This window comes from Eleutherodactylus coqui, chromosome 4 (assembly GCF_035609145.1).
Source record: "Eleutherodactylus coqui strain aEleCoq1 chromosome 4, aEleCoq1.hap1, whole genome shotgun sequence".
Classification (NCBI taxonomy): domain Eukaryota; kingdom Metazoa; phylum Chordata; class Amphibia; order Anura; family Eleutherodactylidae; genus Eleutherodactylus; species Eleutherodactylus coqui.
Window position 1 is genome coordinate 255,846,767 of NC_089840.1, and position 23,177 is coordinate 255,869,943.

The 23,177-nt window shown below is 44.9% G+C and overlaps 1 protein-coding gene across 1 annotated transcript in view; it reads left to right on the plus strand.

Annotated features, from left to right (window-relative positions):
- The window catches only part of FANK1 (fibronectin type III and ankyrin repeat domains 1), a 108,059-nt gene extending 86,937 nt beyond the window's left edge, over nt 1-21,122 (plus strand). The window contains exons 6-11 of the mRNA XM_066601139.1: nt 1,410-1,475; nt 13,384-13,549; nt 15,302-15,445; nt 18,613-18,690; nt 18,788-18,832; nt 18,919-21,122. Of these exons, the coding sequence (XP_066457236.1) occupies nt 1,410-1,475; nt 13,384-13,549; nt 15,302-15,445; nt 18,613-18,690; nt 18,788-18,832; nt 18,919-18,963 (544 nt within the window). The 3' untranslated portion in view covers nt 18,964-21,122. The remainder of the gene's footprint in view (nt 1-1,409; nt 1,476-13,383; nt 13,550-15,301; nt 15,446-18,612; nt 18,691-18,787; nt 18,833-18,918) is intronic.
- The last annotated feature ends 2,055 nt before the right edge of the window (nt 21,123-23,177 follow it).

A 23,177-nucleotide genomic window follows, 5' to 3' on the forward strand; every position in this document is an offset into this window, starting at 1 on the left:
AAAATACCAAAAATCGCTTGGTCCTCAATGCCAAAATAGGCCATGTCATTAAGGGGTTAAAACAATGGCAGCACTATGCCTCAAATATTAGAGATGAGCGAACACGCTCGGTAAGGTCAGTTACCCGAGCGAGCATCGCTCTTCTCGAGTAACTGCCTTCTCATCTGAGCGTGCTCGGGGGGGGGGGGGGGGCAGCGGAGGGGAGCGGGGGGACAGTGAGAGATCTGCCACTTCCCTCCAACATGGGAAATCGTGGTTGCAGTCGGTGAGTCACATGCAAGAGTGGTAAAAATAAAACGGTTAGCATAAAATAAACATTAGCGTCTCATGACATCAGTCCATATATGGGTATGAACTAGAGATGAGCGAGCATACTCGCTAAGGCAAACTACTCGAGCGAGTAGTGGCTTATGTGAGTACTTGCCCGCTCATCTCTAAAGATTCGGGTGCCAGCGGGGAGAGCGGTGAGTTGCGGGAGTGAGCAGGAAGGAGCGAGGAGGGGGGGGGGGGGGAGTGAGGGGCTGTAGCAACATATTGGGGGGCTGTAGTAACATATTGCAGTAAAACACTTCCAGCGTTCATCCCTAGCATTGACTAATGTTTAGTAGACACATTACTGATTCAATTCTTCTGCCGTCTTTTGTCTGCTTCTCTCTTCTCTCTCCTCTGTTCTCACTTTAGCAAAACTCAACTTTTGCTCCTTTAGTTTCTGACCTCTCTCCCTCTTGCTTTCCATAATTCCTTTGGGCTTGTACTTACACTTTGCATTCTTCTTCCCACCACACTGTTTTAGAATAGATCACCTCCTTCTTCTCCCCGGTCTCCTTCAGTCTCTCTTGAGCTGGCTAAGCTTAGGTGAAACTCTCTAACTCCGCCCTCTCTCTACCTTTTATACTCTGTTTCTCCCAATCCTGAGCGAGAGCCCAACTAATTGTCCAATACCCAAGCTACCTAAGGATGATTGACGAGAGTGAGAGGGAATTAGTTGACATTCTGCTGAATCATGTAGAGTTAGCTAATAAGAACATTAGAAATTAACCCCTAATAAGCCAATTATTATTGCTGCTTTATAATTAAAACATGGATCACAAATTATTTTCCACATTTTTCCTAAGTATGAACATTCAGCCTGCCACAGTGATAGACGTGCTGTGGGACCCCAATTCTGGGGTACTACATGTTCAAATAGTGAATGATGGCATATATCTAAGGTAAAAAACAGAAGAAAAAACTGCAGCACAACTTCAGGGGGACTATGATGGGCTGATAATTTCCTGCACACAACATTAGCCCTATTCTAAAACTATATAAGATCGTATGCATGTATGAAATAAAAGTTATGTATGTAGTCCTGTTATATACTAGAATAGCTGTGCTATAAAATGTATTCTCTTCTACTTGGAGTCTAGGATTGTGCAGTTACTCATTGATCACGGAGCCGATATGAACAAAGAAAACGGAAGTGGAAAGAACAGGTACATTCAACCATACTGACAGCATTTACGTAAAAAGGTAAAGGTTGCATGAGGGTGCAGGTGACACAGGAACCAGGACACGAGGAGGACACCAGGCTTACAAAAAAATATTTTTTTATTATAACAAATAAACTTGGAGGGGGAAATGGCAATCAAACATTTTGTCACTTGCACAAAGTTAGGCAGTTACCATGGAAACATCAGACAACCTAACTAAAAGTAGGAATACCTTTAATGTTAGAGGGATGATATAACAATATTTCGTTAATCACAAAGTTTCATAACACACTTTAACCATAGGACAGGTGATATTACCACCATATGAACCCAGTAAGAAATGGCTGTTTACCGCATAGAGTCCGAATGTCACTTAAAGGAGTTTTACATTAAAACGAAACCTTGTTCCCAGTCTAAAATAACACACAAGGCTGTATACTTCCCTCTTCTGTGTCCCCGGAACACAACTGACAGCCGGTGGTAGCCGGAGGAGCTGAGGGGAAGTATGTAACCACTGCATCCTGGGCCCCAGGAAAGGTAAGTATTAGAGATGAGCGAGCACGCTCGGATACATCAGTTACTCGAGCGAGCATCTCTCATCTCGATTAACTGCTTACTGATCCGAGCATGCTCGGGGGGTGGCGGAGGTGAGCGGCCGGGGGGAGTGGGGGGAGAGATCTCTCTCTCACTCTACCCCCAGCCGCTCCCCTGAGCCTGCTCGGACCAGTAAGCAGTTACTCGAGATGAGCGATGCTCGCTTGAGTAACTGCTGTATCCGAGCGTGCTCACTCATCTCTAGTAAGTATGCTCTCGTTTGTTATTTTGTACCGAACCCAGCTGGGGGATGGGATTTTGTTTTAATGTCAAAAACCACTTAAATATAAACTGATGACTTGTCTATAACTGGCGGATGCGTATTTCTGCAATAACAGTCTATAAGTTCCTGGCTCATCTCAAATCATGCTTCTGTAGATTTGGTGTTTACTCAAGCATGTGTGCTGTGATTGTCAGGCCTTCCTGTTCCCTGAAGTCTGGTGGTGTGCACACAAATAGGTTTTTATCTAGGACTGCCCTCAACTTACAGTTCTGCAGGCATACTCTGTATTTCAGAGGGAAAGGGAAGTCTCTCGAAATCTCAAGGAGATGATTAATGTGAAACATTGCAGGACCGTGTCTGGCTCTCTAACAACCTCAGTCATGGTTACACTTTCCTCGCCAGCGTTATCTAAAGCAGTGGTACTCAATGTGGGCATTATTGCTCCCTGGGGGCGGTGGAACAAAAAGGGGCGGCAGGGGGGCATTGGAACATAAATGGGACAGTAGGGGGACGTTTTGTGTTTGCATTGTTGTTTGTTTTTCATCTAGTAACTACATTTTTCTATGACGAAAACTGAGGCAATTATTTCCATATGAACCACTTACATGTAATGGGAGTTGTATGCAGCCTACGCGCTTCTATCATATAATGTATACAAATGGACAGCTTCCCTTGTGCCTCGTTTGTGGAAAGGCATTTTCGAATGAAGCTATGGATCCTTCAAGACTGAGTGATCACCTTGCAAAAATGCATTCAGACAAAGGGGGTAAGCCTTTTTCATTTTTCCAAGTTTTAAAGTCAAAGTTTGAGAACCGCAGCACTGTAGGCAAGCTATTTTGAAAATCTGCTCCTAATGCTGACAAAGGCCTCCTTGCTTCCTTTAAAGTCTTTTTTTTATTAATAGCACAATGTGGCAAATCACATACTATTGGGGAAACACTTGTGTTACCTGCAGTTAAAGAGATTGTCAGTACTATGCTGGGGCCTGATGCGTGTGCCATGGTGAAATCGATTCCTTTTGAGTAATGACACCATTTCAAGAAGGATTGATGGAATGGCTGCTAATATGGAAGAAACTCTTTTGGACGTGTTAAAGAACACAGAATTTATAATGCAAATTGACGAGTCAACGATTATGAAGTATTGCTGCTAGCTTACGTTCGTTTCATTAATCGGAATAAAGAGGTACTGGAGGAATTGTTGTTTACCAGAAATTTAACCACCGACATGAAACGCTCCTCTATATAGAAAAGAGTGGAAGAATTTTTTCAAGAAAATAAGATCCTTTTAACAAATATACTTGTTTGTGCAACCGACGGAGCTGCATCCGTGATTGGTCGATATTGCAGATTTATAGTCCATTTAAAGTCTGCTATACCTGTGATAATGGCAGGCCACTATGTGATCCAATGACAGCACCTTGTTATTAAACATTTATGTGAAAGATTGCATGATTCTCTGTGCTATGTAATTAATGCTTTAAACAAGATAAAAGCACAGTCTTTGAAAAATCGCCCTTCCGGCAAGATTTGTCAAGACAATGACGAAGAATTTGAACGTCTACTCCTACGCACTGAAGTAAGGTGTCTGTCAAGAGGAAAGTGCTTACGACACTTCTATGAACTTTTTGACACAGTAGTCGAGTTTCTTCGGCTGATTGACCCAAGCCTTTGTGATGCAATCGAACTACGACGTCTTGACGTTGCCTATCTTGCAGACATATTTGACAAACTCAACGAGGTCAACACAAAGCTACAAGGAGGCAAAATTAATTTCATTAAGGCTAAAGGTATAATCTCTTCTTTCATCACCAAACTGGACCTTCATACCAATAACCTGAGTCAACGCAAGCTCTGTCAGTTTCTGAGTCTTCAAGAAATTGTACGGGAAGACGGAGACTAACTTCAAGATGCAGACTTAGACATTTTTTGCTCACACCTCAAACAAGCCAAAAAAGACATGCAAACTAGATTTCATGATCTATGTACCCTTGAAATACCAATGTGGGTACTCAATCCATTTTCAGCAGACGCAGGAGAATTTCATCCCAGATTACAAGAGCAGTTGGTCGACTTGAAACACGATAGTGATGCCCAAGCACTATTTCCAACAATGTGACTATGAATATTTTTGGGTGAAAGGGAAGGATTCCTAACCTATCCTGTGGCAGGAAGTTAAGTTGCTCGTGTTAGCTTTTCAATCTATGTACTTAGTGGAGAGGGGCCTCAGCGCGGTTCAGCAGCTCCTGACAAAAGCTAAAAACAAACTTCAGATATGTGTAAGGGGCGACTTGAGACTGTGGTTGACGAAGATAGAACCAGATATTGCAAAATTGGCGTCCGCTCATCAGGCCCAAGGCAGCCATTAGGGACACAGATTGTGGCAATCATTATTATTATTAGTCGAATTTCATTGTTCTTGCATCTTAATTAGTTATCTGACCATTAAGGATTAAGGTGTATCTTGCATTTTCCTTATACGTTGTACGTTTCTATTGAATGATAATTAAATATGGTATTATTGCTTGCTTCCCCCCAAAAATTAGCTTTTCAATAAAACCTATTTATTATTGTATCCACAATTAACCTGTTTTTAAAAATTTCGCACCTACATTTTAGCAGCTAAACTTTCTCTGACTAAAGTACCTAAAGTACCAATCTGTTAAACACTATCAAACCTTCCAAAAAAAGTATTCAGTATTTTAATTTGTACTTTTAACTTTGTAAACAAGGTAAACTTTGACTGGCTTTAAACTAGTAAGGCTTGGGGGGGGGGGGGGGGTGCTGGCCACATCCCAATACCTAAAGGGAGCGTTGGGCTGAAAAAGGTTGAGAACCACTGATTTAGAGCAACATTTCTCTCCCTGTACACAAACTGGGTTAGTGCTATCACTCTATGCAATCCGGGAATGGAGAGGCCAGTGCGGTGCCACTCCCATGACTTTGAGCTCTGTTTGCATAGCATCCTCAAAGTATGTTTATTCTGAAATGCAGCAGCAATTCAGAAAAAGACATACATGGGTGCAGTGTACATGCCTGTACCAGATTCATTCCCTTTTAAAGGTCCACTCTGTTGATTTTTTTTTTCATTCAATATGTAACTATCCTCCCAGTATATATAAGTATATATAAGATGGTCATGTGATGTGAATTCCGATCAGCTCAAATCTACTTGGGTTTATGTGTGACGTTTTTAGTCAGTTTCTCACTCATTTATGTGTGATGCTGTTACATGATTCCTACCACAGAAATTGTCTAAACGGGGAAGCAGAGTGTTACTAATGATGATCACGCAGCTCTTGTCACACAGTTAAAATAGAGGAGATCACAGCTCATCCTCCTGACTGTATATGTTTGGTATGTAGTTTATTTTGTTGAATACAGATGCTAATGGTAGTGTTGAGGAGATGGTACAGGCTATAGCTGATCATGTAATGCTGTGCTGATGCTTAATGGAATTGATGTGAAAGTGAAAGCAACATCAATATGGTATCTGATAAGTATCAGACAGGAGGCTGTACTTCATGGAAGTGACTGCATTATACAGAGGAGACCTCCAGAGTGTGACAGGTAATCAAGTGAGGGGGGCTAGGATGAAAAAATGTGTTTTCAATGGAGTAGACCTTTTAAGCATGCAAGTGATAGAACATGCAAGTGTGTTATGTATATGGATGTGGAACCACTGTGTCGTCCCTCTGAGCAGGGAAACCACCTGGAAGGACTGACAGCTGACCAAGAGACTGGAAGCTCACTCCTCGGCGCATAGCTAGGTACGAGGCAGAGACTGGGACTGAGCTAGCCCTGAGCTGGAGTGGGGTAATGCCTAACAGAGCAGAGTAATCGTCCCGATAAGGACGTCCCAGAGCTGAAATCTGGGTGCTGAATAACCTTGTCAAGGCCCTAACCGGAACAGGACGTACCAAGCAGAAACAGGAACCAAGTAGGTGAGCAGGATCAAGAGATCTGGTTAAAGCACAAGTAGCTTACAGCTACAGCAGACTTGAGATCAGTTGTCACAGAGATACTGCAGGAGCAGCAGCCATGAGCCGTAATAGAAGAACAACAACAACAACCCGGAAGCACTGGATAGCAGCTCTGGGGAAGCTATATAGTTGAGTGATTGGCAAACAGCCTCCAGCTGGTTGGAGGAGTCAGGGACCGTTAACTCCGGAGATGCTGGAGCAAAATAAATACAAACTCAGATAACAGACGGCAGAGCAGCAGACCTGTCTGCTATATCTAACAAAGTGATAGAACTGCTAGAGATGCCCAAGCATTGTACTAGACTGTCTCCCTGGCAGTCTCCTAGAGATGAATAGAGCAGCAATGCATATGTGAAAGCAGAAAAAAATCACTATAGGTAAATGAGAAGAGAAGATGAAAATGCTGAGGATTCTTCCAGTGAAGCTTCAGACTTTCTTCTAAGAAAATAATTATACAGCAACTTAATTGTAGATTTTTGCAGCAGATGGGATGTGGAAGTCATAACAATCAGCGTAATTTGTTTGTAGGAAGCAGAATATGTCTTCTTTAAATAACCTATGTATTGTACGATAATTCAACGCATTTCCCTAAATAGATCATTACACACAATCTTACAGTAAACAGCAGATTTAATCACTTATGGTGTTTGCTGCTGAATATTATGCTGAGAAAATATTTCAGTTTTTAAAAAAAAAGAAAAAAAAATTATCAGGGATGTCTCACCATCATGTGAGCACCTGCTGTTTCGGTGGATGCGATAGCCATTACAGAGTTAGAGGATTTCCAACTAAAATGTAAAAATGGCCATATACAGTGTAATGGATAATTTTTAAGTTTTTGTGTTTTCAAGCTAATTGACAACAGACGGCCGGAGGATTTTTTTTTTTTCCTTTTTTCCTTTAGACTTTTTTTTTTCTTCTCACCCTATGTCTACGTATGTAACCAGCTGAATTTGGTATACAAATTTGAAATGGTACAATGTCTCTGCAGTGTCACCTTCTGCAAGGTAGCTTCCCTATAAGTCAGTGCTGAGCCAGAGCCAGTATCCAGGACACCCGGACAGGTGCCGGCCCACTCAGGAGAGGTATGGACCTGGTCCTTGCTCTTTTAATGAATTGTATCCATGTTTTAAAGATGCAGATAAAATTGACTCCGATAATAGCCCTGTAGGAAGCAGAGCGCTTCCTACAATATCGTCTGGCGCATTCTTTGTCTCAGAGGTGGCATGGTGATGTCATCAATCCTGGCTAGAAGAAGCCAAGGCAGCAGATGGAGGATGCTGTGGCAGCGTGTTGGCGGTTTGTGAGTTTATTATTTTATTGTTGGTGCAGTGTGAGGCCTATAAATGACTCAAGGGACACAGTGGGGCCTATAAATAACTAAGGGCGCCTACTGTGACTTTGTCACCCAAGTGCCCACATAAACCTGGAGCTGACTGAGCCAATGTCCAACCTTTTAACAGGCCTTGTAATAAGACTACGAATATAAGCCAAATCAGTATCTTCTGCAGAAGGAAAAGATAGCCATGTGTAGACAGCTGTTTCTTGCCCCTCATCAGTGCACAGTAGGGTTCTGGTTGACTACATGAGAGGCCTGTGATGTGATTTGGAAGAGGTACTGATTCTCCTTGTAGATAATGCCAGGTTAGTGTAAGGAGACGTATAGGCCAAGCAATGCTACTGGAGATTGACCTTTATAGGGAAACTACCTTCCAATAGGGGGCACTGAAAAGGCATTTTGCCATCTCCCATTTGCATAGTAAATTGTCCAGAGGAGCGCTTCATGGCCTATAAGTCTCCCTACGCCTACTTGGTGATCTCAATAAGGAGTAGCAGTATCCCTCTGAAAGCTGAATTTGGATACGTTTTATAGTTTGGAGAGGTTTTATTGCAGAGCACATGAGAAAAGCACTACTATATAGGTTTAAAGGCCCCATTGAAAAGATATAGAGAATACCGCGGACTTCTGCCACAGCTGTTACAGCTGTGGCAGAAGTGCAGCATGCTATCGTCCCTTCCGTGTTGTTGCAGCGTCCAAGGAGCGGGCCCACAGCCGAGGAGATAGCGGGGTGGATTGAGGCCTTGTCACAGGGCTCTACCATCTCCTCCCCTGGGGGTAGCACAGGACCCGTCTAAGTTACTGCAGGGGATAGTCCACACACAGGGATAACTTTCTGAGCAAACGGTTGCTAGTGCTCATTTACTTGAATAAACGGTTAGCCGTTCACAAACTTTACATCAGCCAGTAGGACACTGGTGCGCACAAAATAGTGGTGTGATAGGGAGGATTAACAAGATGGCGGACAATTCAACAGTCCCAGTTATCTGTGGGGTTCTGCTCCCGGCAACTCCCTTTACTCTCTCTCCAGCTTTCTACCGGTACACACTCACAGCTAGAAGTTACACTCAGTGCTGCCTGGCGGTTCCTCTCACTCTTTCTTTCCATCTTAGCACTGAGGAGGCCTGGGTGAATTGGTCGTAGGGCAAGCATTAGGCCATCGCTCAGCCTCTTCCATCTTGGGGATTCCTCATAAGACGAAGCACAGTTTCTCTTACTCACTAAAAGGCTCTCTTTTCCCAAGACTCCAACTCAGACTGACTTCTCTTGAATGCAAGATACTAGACTCTTGCAAGACTGTCACATATTGCATGACTGACTACAACTCACTTGCATACATCCTTGCAAAACACATATACATAGCACAATCATATGCCTCACAACATGATACATTTCTCAGACATAACCCAGACGTTAGTAGACTCTTGCAAGACTGTCACACTTTGCAAGACTGACTACAACTCACTTGCATACATCCTTGCAACACACATATACATAGCGGGATCACTTGCCTCACAACATGATACATTTCTCAGACATAACCCAGATGTTAGCCCATTCAGTGCTGTAGAGGTGCAATACACATCACCAATGCATCCACATAGAAGACACTAACAATACAAATGCACAAGACAAACTTTCATACTTATGGAAGGGCCCAGTTAACCACATTCCAAACTTCTAAAAGTCAAGAATTTTGGTGTAGATATATAGCATATAAGATTCTACTAAGTGTAAAACTTCTGGCCAGTCTTCACTCTTCCCAGATATGCAAATTATCTCCCTGGAGCTCCAATCTCTGGTCGGCCAATGTCCTCCAAGCAGCTAAACCTAGCTAAACCCAGCTATCTTCCTGCTCACAGTGATTCTTCGCTCTTGCCAGAATGTGTCAAGAATATGCAAATTATCTTCTTGGAACGCCAATCTCTGGTCTGCAACTCCTACTTGCGCAAAAATTTGGAACTTTTATGCCTTTTTGTGCCCTGTTCACTTCCTTACTATATGTGGGTGGGGCTTAACAAGAAGTTGGTGGGGCCTCACAGGTTCCTCACATTTTGCCAAGATTTACATCAGAGACTGGCATAACATTTAGCTGAAGCCTTCACCAGCTTGTAGCCGTCTTAGATTTCAGTCTGGCACACGGACTAGCCAAAAATGCGCCAAGTCTGTTAACAGACACGTGCCTCCTAATAAACTTGGCGCACTTCATTTAGGATCTGTCTTTACTCAGACTGACGTATAAAATACGGGTCTAAGTAAATCCCCCCTGTATTCTCCTATTTTCTTTTTTCTTCCTAGATTTTGTGTAACCTGCTGAACCAAACTTGGCTGGAAACTGAATTAATGAGTCTTACCTAAAGGAAACTTTCACCTGGCGTTACAGAAACCAGCAGCGGAAAGTAAAAAGCCCCCCAAATCTGCATGTAACAGACAGCCTTTCTGGCTGCTCCACATCTAGTACACCTCTACCGCCGTTCTTGTGATTCTTCTCTGTAGCCATTGACGTCTAGCTCAGTGCCTGGAAGATCCTGTTATATAATCACCATGTGCTGCAGTTCACCTGTCTGAATAAATTTGCTGAAGGAGCGCTGGGTTAGAACACCGTGAACCAGCTGCGTCCCACTAGCATTCTGCGTTTAGCTCACACTAATGGCCAGTCGTGTCTTCGGCGATTATTCCCCATAAGGTGTTTTATAAACAAGTGACAGAGAACGCGGCCAAAAAGAAGAACGCGCTGTCTCTCCTCGTCATGCTCTGTCAAAGTCAATGCAAACCTGTTATTTTATCCACCAGCCACAAGGAAACCAATGTACGTGTTTGTTTTTCGCCTTAGTAAATCCCTTCATCTTTCTAGCAGAGAGCTCTTTTTTTCTACCTCAGCAGTACGACGACAACATTCATTTGATGCAAAATAAGACAAAACTGAAAACCGCCAACATCATAAAATAATGCAGAATAGAGGAGTCTGGCATGAAGAGCGGCTGAGGCTGAAGTTACATTTGAACCTGCAGATCCAAAGTATTAACTCTTCTTCTGTGGAGAAAGACAAAAGAAAGGGTGATGTGCCAACATGACAGATTTGTACCTGTAACAGTTTGTCTGTACATGGTTATCTTTTCCTTCTGGACAAGGCTCTGACTTTGGTTTATATCCCCATATATTCCCAGTCATTGTTACAAGGCATGGTAAAAGGTCAGACATTTGACTTGCAGAAATCCTGTCTTCTAAGGGGTTGTTTCTGATGAAGAAGGAAATGCCTCTCGACCCCCGAAATGCATAGAACGGCTTGTTCACAAAAAAAAAAAAATATATATATATATATATATATTTTTTTTTTTGAGTATTGTGTCCTCTTCCGGGGATCCTGTTTTCTGCACAAGTTATGAGACTTTTTATATGACAATCCAGATCCTGGGGGGGTTTGCCCTTTTGGCTGTGTGTAGCAATCATTTTAAATACTAGCCAACTTTCCACCGTTGTAAACTCTTGCTACTCCCAGCCCCCTATATGTCTTTTTTTTTTTTTTGCTGTTTTTTTTATCTCCCCTGGGAGGGTGTAGGGGGAGGCAGCCCACTTGTTGAGGTTTGGGTTTCCAAGACAGCTGGTGCTCAGTAAATACGTGTGTATCTGGTTACTATAAGGCCATTTTGGATTACAGGGGCCGTCATCCGGTGCCCCCACACTGGTGGGTCTTCTACCAATTTCCTTTGCTATATATTGCTTTTTCCCTATTGTTGGTGCCAGGGACGTAACTATAGGGTATGCAGTTGCTCCCGAGCCCAGGACCCGTAGGGGGCCCATAAGGCCTATCTTCTCCATATAGTAAACCTAGTAGTATGAACAAAGCATGATAGTTGGGGGCCTGCTACAGATTTTGCATTGGGGCCCAGAAGCTTCAAATTACACCTCTGGACTTTGTTCCTTGAGGTTCTGATTGCTTTGTGCCATTTCCTTTCTAATGGGTGACACTGTAGATGCCTTGTTCAATCTTCCATTTGCATACATCTCCCAGAGGAGCGTGGCCTTATAAGGGCTCTTTTACATGGGCAGATGAATCGTTCAGATTCCTGCAATCCAGTCTTTCAGTCTAAATGCATGGCCCAACTGAACGATGAATGAGAATTTATTCGCCTGCTGTTTGTCATTCAGTTAAAGGGGTTGTCCCGCGCCGAAACGGGCTTTTTTATTTTTTCAATAGCCCCCCCGTTCGGCGCGAGACAAACCCGATGCAGGGGTAAAAAAAACAAAACAGATAGTACTTACCCGAATCCCCACGCTGGGGTGACTTCTTACTTACCTTGCTAAGATGGCCGCCGGGATCTTCACCCACGGTGGACCGCAGGTCTTCTCCCATGGTGCACCGTGGGCTCTGTGCGTTCCATTGCCGATTCCAGCCTCCTGATTGGCTGGAATCGGCACACGTGACGGGGCGGAGCTACGAGGAGCAGCTCTCCGGCACGAGCGGCCCCATTCAGAAGGGAGAAGACCGGACTGCGCAAGCGCGTCTAATCGGGAGATTAGACGCTGAAATTAGACGGCACCATGGAGACGAGGACGCCAGCAACGGAGCAGGTAAGTGAATAACTTCTGTTTGGCTCATATTTAATGCACGATGTATATTACAAAGTGCATTAATATGGCCATACAGAAGTGTATACCCCCACTTGCTTTCGCGGGACAACCCCTTTAATGCCTGCAGAAAAAGTGAATGGCGATCGGCTATGAATGACTGCTCTTCACTTTGAATGGAGGCGTGCGAGCCAGAACAATCCCCGGCCACTCCACCACAATTCAATGAGGGGATGATCGTTCCTGTGTAGAAGCACACGAAGGATCATCGCTGGGACGACCTGGTGAGTATCTGCACCCAACAGGTGGTCCCTGGTAAAAGGGGCCCTTGGCCTCTTCACAACTACTAGTTGCTCTCCTCCCTAAGGAGATGCTGTACCCCTTCTAACCCAGATTTGCAGCCTGGATTATTCACTTGATTAACCCTTTCAAATCCAATTAGTATCCTGGTTTTCCTAGGGGGCTTACTCTTTCTCTGCCGTTATACAACGGCGCTGTCTGCTGGCTAAAGCCAGTACTACATGAGGTGACACGTTGGATAGGCTCTGACAGCAGAGAGGCTGGCAATATACAGTAAGAGAACCCCGACGGACGTCTTCCAACATCAGTGCTGTACAGCCTTAAATCATAATGTCTTCAGAGGTCAGACAGTGGATTGGAAAGGGTTAAAATTATATCCCAGGCAACGGTAGAGGTCATCACTCCAACTGTGGTCTGTATTTAGGAATTGTCACAAATAATTTTAAAGCGACCCACTGGTCCTCGAGAAACAAAGCTGGCTGCACTCCCCCTAGTGGTGACTGCAGATAGACTGAATTTTATCTTTTAACTTTAGGTCAATGCAAGGGATTTTGAGCTCTGTATCAGCCTAGTAGCAAATCTACTATTAATGACCTCTCCTAAGGATGGGCCATCAACCGTGTACAACTAGACATTCCTGAATGTGCAATATGGAGTAGGCAAGTTGACTAGAAGAAGATGAAAATGTACACAGCTCTGCTTCTCTTGGGCTCAGGATTCCCAATATCTATGTCGAATGACAACCCCACTTTTTTTTTTTTAATACGAACCCCTCTCAACTTGAAATTATTTACTCCTTTCCAAACTTTTCTCTATGAAATGCTTATATACTGTAGCTTTTAATATGGTAGCGGTATCTCAAATGATGTTTGCTGTCAAATTCTCGTTCTTCTGTCTTTTGCAGTCTTATTCTGGCTTGTTTCGCTGGACACCTGGATGTTGTAGAGTATTTAAGACAACAAGGAGCATCTTGGGAGAGTCGGGACAAGGGCGGATGTACCGCCATGCACTCGGCTGTAGATGGAGGCAATGTAAAACTCATTGAATGGATGATTAGTGATGGTTGCGAGGTATGCTTACCAATAGTTTATCTTTTATTCTTGTGTTATTAGTAAGTATCTCAGGAGTATCGCCTACTGTCCTGGGATCCCTGGGAAACTAATTTAAAAAAGAGGAATGCTCATGGAAGAGTAGGCTTCTGCAAAGTCCCCTCCAGTGAATGCCCGCACTACAGGTTTCATTACATTATCTTGGGGGTACCTTTGCAACAAAAAGAGCTTTTCCAAATGTCAAAATCCCTCCAAGCTGTATATGTGCTAAAGCTGTAAGCCAAGTCAGGATATGATGCTTCTAATTGCCAATATTGGCTCAAGCAGCCAAGCAATCCAATCCTTTTGATTGCACTACCTTAGAAGAACATGCTTAATGCAAGCTAGACAAGAACTTTCTTGCTTCTGCTCTACAAATAGGATTTAAATATACAGGTAGGTGTTTTCAAGGTATCGTTTTTAGATTAACCCCCTAAGAGTCTCGTTAAAATTGGAAAATCCCTCATAAAAATTTCACTTTTTTAATTGTAAATTTTGAATTTATGTCTCCTGTAAAAATGAATTTATTTTATAGTACAGGTTGTTATAGATATAGGGATATCAATTAAGTTTTTTTAGTTTTTTTTTTTTATATTTAAAGGAGATGTCTCGAGGCAGGAGTGGATTTTTTTTTTTGGCCAGTCCCCCTAATTAAGCATACATTACTAAGCCCCCCTGTAAATGACTTTTCTAGCTGGTTTGTACTTACCGTTCCAGCGTTTCAGCAACTTATAAAATTTTCCCAAGATGGCCGCCAGCTCTTTTCCCGTCGCTTGCTGTAGCCCGACGTGCGCGCTCCCGAGACGCTACCAGCTGTGTCTCCCTGACAACCAGACGCCACGCAGCCGCCGACCGGACCCCTGGAGTGAACACGGCCGACCAGTCACCCACCGCCAGGCAGCAGGTAACCGGCGCAGCCCCCCCCCCCGGCATAGCGGCAGCCCCCCCATCGCAGCGACAGCCCCCCCCATCGCAGCGACAGCCCCCCCATCGCAGCGGCAGCCCCCCCCCCGGCGCAGCCCGCCCCCGGCGCAGTGGCAGCGGCAGCCCCCCCGGCCCATCACTTACCAGGACGGCGGGACAGCTGGACGGCGGGACAGCTGGGCGGCTTCTCCGGACAGCTGGGCGGCTCTGCACCTTCCTCTAACAGAGGATGGTACAGAATGGCCGCTCCAGCGCGCTCCCGAGAAGTTACAGCTCGTCTGCGCATGCGCAGAAGAGCTGTAGCAGCGAGCACGCTGAAGCGGCTCGTACTCAGACCAGAAGAAAGGACTGCGCAAGCGCGTCTAAAAAAGCAAGCCGCCGGCGATTTTAGACGGATCCATGGAGACGAGGACGCTAGCAACGGAGCAGGTAAGTGAATAACTTCTGTATGGCTCATATTTAATGCACGATGTATATTACAAAGTGCATTAATATGGCCATACAGAAGTGTATAACCCCACTTGCTGCCGCGAGACATCCCCTTTAAAGCCTTGTGTAAGGCAAAAAACATTTTTGAAAATATTCTGTAAAAATATTCAGATGACACGGTCAGCAATGACTGCAGAATCTGCAGGGTTAAACAGTGTAGAGGAGTTATTTAGATTAGGAAGACCCTCTCATTTTACTCCTTTTTCTGGGAAAAACCCCGCATGTAACATTCAGAGAGCAAAAAGTGGATTATTTGACTATTGATGTGTAAATCTTTTTACTGTATCCTGGACTTTGCATCACTTGATTCATTTCCTGTAGGTTGATAGTAGAGACTCAGGTTCAAAATGGACTCCACTAATGCGAGTTTCAGCAGTAACTGGAAACACACATGTCGCTCGTCGTTTAATTGCTGCTGGAGCAGATGTCAATGTGAAGGACAAGGATGGGAAGACACCACTGATGGTATGGACTGAGCTGTCATTTCACATTGCATAGGGTACATTGTGGGGGGGGGGGGGGGGGGGGGGCAACCGTCACATATCATTTTACCTTTCCATTTTTTGCCAAGATATTGCAATAAAGGACTTATTTGGGACACATAAAAATGTTGGGAGTCACTGAGACGTTTTCTGAGACAATATCGGGTTGCTGGTTCTGATATAACAAGGTCAATTAAGGGGAAATACATGATGAATGGTATATATGGTAATAATAATCCGACTAGCACTGACAGAGGAAAAGGCAACGGAAGACATATGAAATGTCACCGGCAAGGTGACATTTAATTATCCATTATTAACATTACATACATTGATGGAAATCTATTAAGACCAGCATTTCAAATGATAGTCTTAATATGATTTCCCCCGGAGCATGATGTGTCTAATATATAAAGAGGCACACAGCTCTTTATAGACTATGTTGACAAAAGTATTGGGACCCCCACTAATCCTGAGCTGTCGGGCAAAGGGGATATGCGAATCTGATTAAGGTATAGAGGAGAGTATCACACAGACTCATCCCAGTACAGAAACCAAGTGTAGAGTTGACAGACTTTGAACAGAGTATGGTGGTGGGATGTCACCAGAGCAACCAATCAGTACGGGACATTGCAGAACCTTCCGAAGTCCACTGATGGTAATGGAAACCATCTGGTGTGTGCAGTGCAGCCATGTTCAGGGAGACTTTGTTGTCCACTTTCTGTCAGTTTGCAAAGTTTTTTTTTGAGTTGTGAAGACTAGAGATGAGCGAACGTACTCGTTTCGAGTAATTACTCGATCGAGCACCGCGATTTCCGAGTACTTCAGTACTCGGGTGAAAAGATTCGGGGGGCGCCGGGGGGCGGGGGGAGGCGTGGCGGCGCGGGGGGTAGCAGCGGGGAACGGGGGAGCCCTCTCTCTCTCCCTCTCCCCCCCCACTCCCCGCTGCAACCCCCCACTCACCCACGGCGCCCCCCGAATCTTTTCGCCCGAGTACGGAAGTACTCGAAAATCGAGGTACTCGGGCGAAAAAGGGGCGTGGCCGAGTACGCTCGCTCATCTCTAGTGAAGACCTCGCGCAAATCATCTGCCAAATCACTCGCTCAAGAGGACTCTCAGACCATAGGAATATCCATTAACAGCAGAACAATCTATAGGGAACTGCATGTGAAGGGTTACCATAGACGAGCGGCTGCAAACAAGCCCAACATCAAAGCAGTGAATGCACAGAGGCGCCTGTAATGGTGCTTGGAGTGTCTTTAATGGATTGTAAATGAGTTGAAGCATGTGTTGTGGACAGCTGAATTACGGTACACCATCTTCTGATCAGTACTTGGGTGTGATAGTTGCCTGTAGAGCGGTTTCTAAGCAATTGCATCATCTCAACAGTGAGGTTTGGAGGAGGTTCTGTTAGGGTGTGTTGTCTCTACTGGGAATGACTAGGGCCATCGGTTATAGTGAAGTCCACCCTCAACGCCAATAGATACAGAGCCATTCTGGACAAAGTGCCATTACCTACCCTGTGACAATACTTTGGTTCAGCTCCGTATCTCAACCAACAGGACCGAGCACCATCCCATACGGTACACCATGTTGAGGCTTGATTTAAGGAGATGAATGTCTGCAAACTTCATTGGCCAGCCAAAAGTCCAGATCTCCATCCCATTGAGTATCTTTGGAACGAACTAGAACACTGTATCCGTGCACGCTCAACACACCCATCCTCCCCACATCTGAAGCTCTTCTCAAAGAAGATCCACAAATTGATTTTGGCCTCAATGACTGCAGTCACCCCTTATAGGTTGCTTTCCACCAAAGACCTTCCAATACTGTATTATAGAAGGTGATGGAATTCGATTTTATTCACATTTTCTGTGTCCCAACGCTTTTGTCATCATAGTGCATATTAGATGCATTTTGGCTCTTCCATGCACCTCCACAGTTATATACCAGGTTCGAGTTGGCATACATTCCTAGTCTAATTTACATTACTTCTGGTGTAAATCATACATAAATGTGTCTGTTTGGTTGGGGTCACACACTCTCCTAACAAGCCACACGCCCTTTTTTTTTGAGGGGGGGAGTGGCAACTGGTGGCACAGACCACTAAAAGTTGCAAAGTTTTTATTCACACAAGCCTTGCATCAAAGTTTCAAAGTTTTGTGCCTTTTTATGCCAGGAACTGGCATACAATGTTTTATGAATGTCCCATATCATGTATATGTCTAACGTCAGTCTTTATCTGTAAAGACCTTAAGAAATAAATGGCAGGGCCACTTTCCTGGAATTCTATGCATCCATGGAGGACAGAAAAGGGGGATGTGTAGCACTGTATGTCAGGTATATATGAACACTGATTGGCCATACCATTAACTCTTTGCAATCCAATTTTGGATTCAGGGTTTCGTAGGGGGCTTTCTCTTTCTGCCATTATACAATGGCGCCATCTGCTGGCTAGAGCCAGTACTACGGTATGTGACATGCTGGAGAGGCCTCCGACAACAGAGCGGCCAGTAACCTACAGTAAGAATACCCTACCGGACATCTTCTGACATCGGAGCTGTACAGCCTTCAATCAGAATGTCTTTAGACATCAGACAGTGGATTGGAAAGGGTTAAAGGACTTACAAGTCCTGTGAATGCCATCGATTATCTTCTGAAAAACGCTTCTGTCAAGAAGTGGGAAATATTAGGCAGCAAATGACCCATCAGTTCTTGAAGTTGATGTGTTAGATACTGGGAAAAATGGCTGCAAAAAGACCCTTAGACTGCAGTTTCTCTATATAGTGATATGCAGAAGCTGCAGAAGACAAACAGTGCAAAATGTTTACTCCAACCCTAAAACAAAAATGATTTTCGGTTCAAAATACATGCATTAAATACATGCAGTAAATAACAAATCCCATTGATGCAGGATTAAATAAATCTATTTTCTTACTTATTATCGGGATTCTATGTTAAAACCTGAGTGCGTTTTGGGAGTTTAAATAGTCAGCCCTCCCCATGGACTATTGTGAGTATTTACAATATGTGCACAGAGAACAATTACCGCTGCTCCTTTGTTTGCAGCATTAAGTACAAGGGAACCCACCTTCCGCACAAGGCTTTACTCAGAATTCATTTTTCCACCTTGTGCATTTTTTTCCTTAGGTTGCAGCATTAAATAACCATGAACGCTTGGTCCGTTTACTAATAGAAAAAGGTGCAGACTGCAGCATCACAAATGAGGTATTAAAAAGCGCCGGAAGAAATTGTATTCTGTACGGCAGCTATCGGACTGAAAGGTTAAGATAAGGTTTTCTTTCTTTTTTTTTTCTCCCCGCAGTATGGAATAGGCATCGCAGAAATGGCTAAAGCTTTCAACAGACAGGTAAGAAGATGATGGTTTGTGCTGTGGAATGTATCAAACGTTGAAAAGACTATTTCCTCACCCCCGTCCTTTCATCTTCCTGACAGAATATGGTGGTGATATTAGAGGACATGAAGAAGGAGATTCTATAAGAGAAACATCGCATCTACGTATAAAACCCGTGTTTGATTCTACCGACAGTTGAAACATGAAGCCCTCTGCTATGACAATACTTTAAAGAGCAGCGGTTGTACAGGGGTATACCTGCACGCCGCCGCTTCTTCTCACATCATTCCTTCTCTAGATAGAAAAAAATTGCCTTGTACCTTCTTATAGTCGAAAAGTTGCAATCCTACGGCATAATGATCCGGAATGTACACAGCCGTGTGTGGAGCAGGGGTGGAGCATAGGCCTTGGTCAGACGAGCGTGTTAATTTGGCGCCTATTAGAACCATTGGATTCCTATGAAGTGTTCCAAGTCCGTTTTGTAGAAGCGTAAAATACTCGCACCTGTAAAAGATAGGACATGCGTGCCTAGAATGCACGCCGGTAAGGTCCGGGCTGCGTGTTAAAGATGGAACCGCACTCTGTATAGGTGCGAGCTGCGCATAATCACATTGTGTGATGTTACAGAGGTGACAGGGGATGAGGGGACTCCCAGAGAGTTCTGTTAATTCCCGCAGGGAGTCCTCTTATCACTGAACACTGTGACAGCACTGTCACAGTGTTCAGTGATGAGGGGTCTGCAGCGGGGACGAAAAATTCACCTGCCACAGCTGTCACAGAAGAGCGCAATGTCATCCCATTGCTTTCAATGGGCCGGCACTGCTACTGCCCCATTGGGATGAAGGCAACCCCCGCAGCGATGATTTTCAGGGGAGGGGAGGGGCTTGAAATTAAAAGCCCTACCCTGAAAATCACCCTTAGCTGTAAAAAAATAAATACATAAAAATGAACTCCCCTAAAAGCTCTGTCTGGTTCTTCTCCCCATCCTCAGCGGTCTTCATCTGTATTCTGGTGGCCGGGTATTGAAAAATCCCCACCTCCAGAAAGCAGGGGTTGCCTTCATCCCATTGCTTTCCATGGGGCGGCAGCAGCGCTAGCCCCATTGAAAGCAATGGGATAGCATTGCGATCCTCTGTGGCAGGGGATGCTTTCATTCCTGCGGGGAGTCCGATCATCACTGAACACTGTGACAGTGCTCAGTGATGAGGGGACCTTCGTGGAGCAGCTGCGCTTCTACAAGCACAGCTGCTCCAGTGAACGGACATATGAAACTTTGCCCATTCACACGTTTTCTGCTCATGGGACCAGCACTTTTTTTTCCGCGCGCACAAAAGCACGCTCGTCTGAATGAGGTCTGAACACACTATTTTGCCCACATGCGAAAAAAAGCACGGAACTTCGGTCATACGCATTTTGCACATAGGCGCGCAAAATAACACGCCTGTCTGACCGAGGCCTTAAAGCACATCTATCATTGGAAGGAAAAACTGATACAATGCAGAACCCGAATCATTATCATCATGTAGCACAATATGATGCGGAGCGTACAAACATCACAACAAACAATGAACGCGTGCGCCGAAGTCAGCAGATACAGCTACAACAGGTTTATACATTTATTGTGAAACAATGTAAAAGCACATGAAAGGTCTTAAAGGGACGCTGGTATCGTGTGTTACTCTTGTGATCCTTTAGTAGCTCAATATCCATCAGTAGTAAAAGCTTTTCAACCCCTTAGGCTGGATGCACACGGGGGCCGAGTTGTAGCGGAATGTTCGTAGCGGGCATTCCGCCGCAGATCTCCAATTGAAAGCCTTCTTCAAAAACTGCTCCATTTGGTGCGGATATTGAAACGGGTTTTATCACTTATTTCTGTGTGGATTTCGCCCCCTCATGGAGAAGAGGTGAATACCACAGCGGGAATGGCGATAAAGTTGACATGCTGCGGAATTGAATTCCACAGTGGTTGTCCATTTCCGTAGCTTGTGGACTAGAATTTCAAAATCTCCTCCGCTTTGCTGCTGTTAATGCCACTGACTTTTCGTATGGAGAACACACACAGAAATTCCATGGCAAATCTGATCCGTCTGGACCACCCTTAGGACGTGGCCGTTTTTTAATTTTTGTTTCTCCTTTCCATTTTCAAAGCTCTTATTTTTCCGTTGACATAGCTTTCAATTTTTGAGAGACTAGTTGTATTTTTCAATGGTACTATTTAATTTAGCATATAATGTATTGCAAAAACTTTTAAAAGTGGAGTGAAATGGAAAGAAAACTCAATTTTGCGTTCACCATGCAGGATAAATAATGCATTATTTTGATAGATCAGATTTTTACAGATGCAGTGGCACAAAAAATGTTTTGTGGGGATTTTTTTATTTAGCACACCACCCTCAGGCGCGCGTGGATAAAGTGGCATTCCCCCGTGACCTGAGCCGTCCGCAATAGACAACGGCAACACTGGCTCACGTCCCAAACGCGCTTTATCCGGCGGTGCTCTAGGTGCACTGAACAGCTGTGGAGAAAATCCAAGCAGCCAGCAGACTTTCTCCACTTTAAATTAATGCCAACCATGCCAAACAAGTTTATTTCACCTCCCTCGTCTCCTCCCAAACCCACAACCCCCTTCCACTTCCTCCTCAGCCCCAAAGACCAACCCCCCCCCCCATGATCGATGTTAGTGCTGGAGAGCTAGCCTCCTGTTTCAAAGAAAAAAATCGATAACATCCGAAAAGAAACCTCCGAAAACGGCACGGCTAGCCCTGGTCTCTTCAGCACTGCATCCAGCACTTACTCACTTTCTACATTAGAACCAATGACAGAGGAAGAAGTCTCCAGACTGCTTTCCGCTGCTTGCCCCACCACCTGAGCTAGCGACCCTCTGCCCTCTCACCTCCTCCGGTCCCTTTCCCCGGCTGTCATTACCACCTCACCACCATCTTTAACCTCTCCCTGACCTCTGGTATTTTTCCCTCCTCATTCAAACACTCCATCATATCCCGTCTGCTAAAGAAACCGACCCTTGACCCAACAGATGCTGCCAACTACTGACCCATCTCAAACCTTCTCACACGTTTTCTCTCTGATAACTCTCTCCTTGACCACCTCCAGTCCGGTTTCCGCTCTCTACACTCGACTGAAACCGCTCTCACAAACGTATCAGATGACCTGATGATGGCAAAATCGAGAGGTGACAACTCCCTACTAATCCTCCTTGACCTCTCTGCTGCATTTGACACTGTCGACCATAACCTCCTTCTCCCTATGCTTCACTCTATCGGCCTAAAAGACACTGCTCTCTCCTGGTTCTCCTCCTACCTCTCTGACCGCTCTTTCAGCATCTCCTTCACTGGTTCTATCTTCTTTCCGCTTCCTCTCGCTGTTGGGATCCCCCAGGGCTCGGTCCTTGGTCCCCTTCTATCCTCTATCTACACAGCCCCAATTGGGCAAACCATCCGCAAATTCGAACTCCAATACCATCTCTACACTGATGACACCCCGCTGTACACCTCTTCCCGTGACATCTCTGCACTCTTCCTCCAAAACATTACTGACTGTCTGTCCGCTGTCTCTAACACCATGTCCTCCCTCTTTTTCAAACGTAACCTCTCAAAAACTGACCTCCTTGTCTTAACGCCCTCAACTAGCCAAACCCCCCCCCCCCCCAAAAAAAAGTAATCTCCATATCAGTATCTGGTACCACCATAACCCGTAGACAGCACGCCGCTGCCTTGGGTGTCACACTGGACTCTGACCTCTCCTTTACCCCCCACATCCAATCTCTGGACCGAACATGCCACCTGCACCTCTGAAATATTGCCGTTCCTCACCACGGACACGCTAAAGACACTCGTTGTCGCCCTCATTCACTCCCAACTACTGTAACTCGCTGTTCATTAGCCTTCCCCTCCTCTCGCCTCTCCAATCCATACTAAATGCGGCAGCTAGACTCCTTTTTCTATCCAGCCATTTCTCAGACGCCTCTGCATTTTGCCAGTTACTGCAATAGCTGCCCATGCACTGCAGAATGAAAATTAAACTCCTCACTCTCACCCACAATGCTCTCCATGGCGCCGAATCACCGCACACCGCTTCTCTCCTGTCCGTACACCACCCAGCCCGCACACTGCGATCTGCTAAAAGACTCAGACTAAATACCCCTCTAATACAAACCTCACACGCTCGCCTCCGAGACTTTACCAGAGCAGTACCGATCCTCTGGAATGTTCTACCCCAAGGCATCTAGACAATTCCCGATGCAAGAAATTTCAGACGCACCCTAAAAACCCACCTTTTCAGGGAGGCATACCAAATCTCCTGACCTAGACCCCCTACCCCTCCCTATGGTTCCCCACACCTT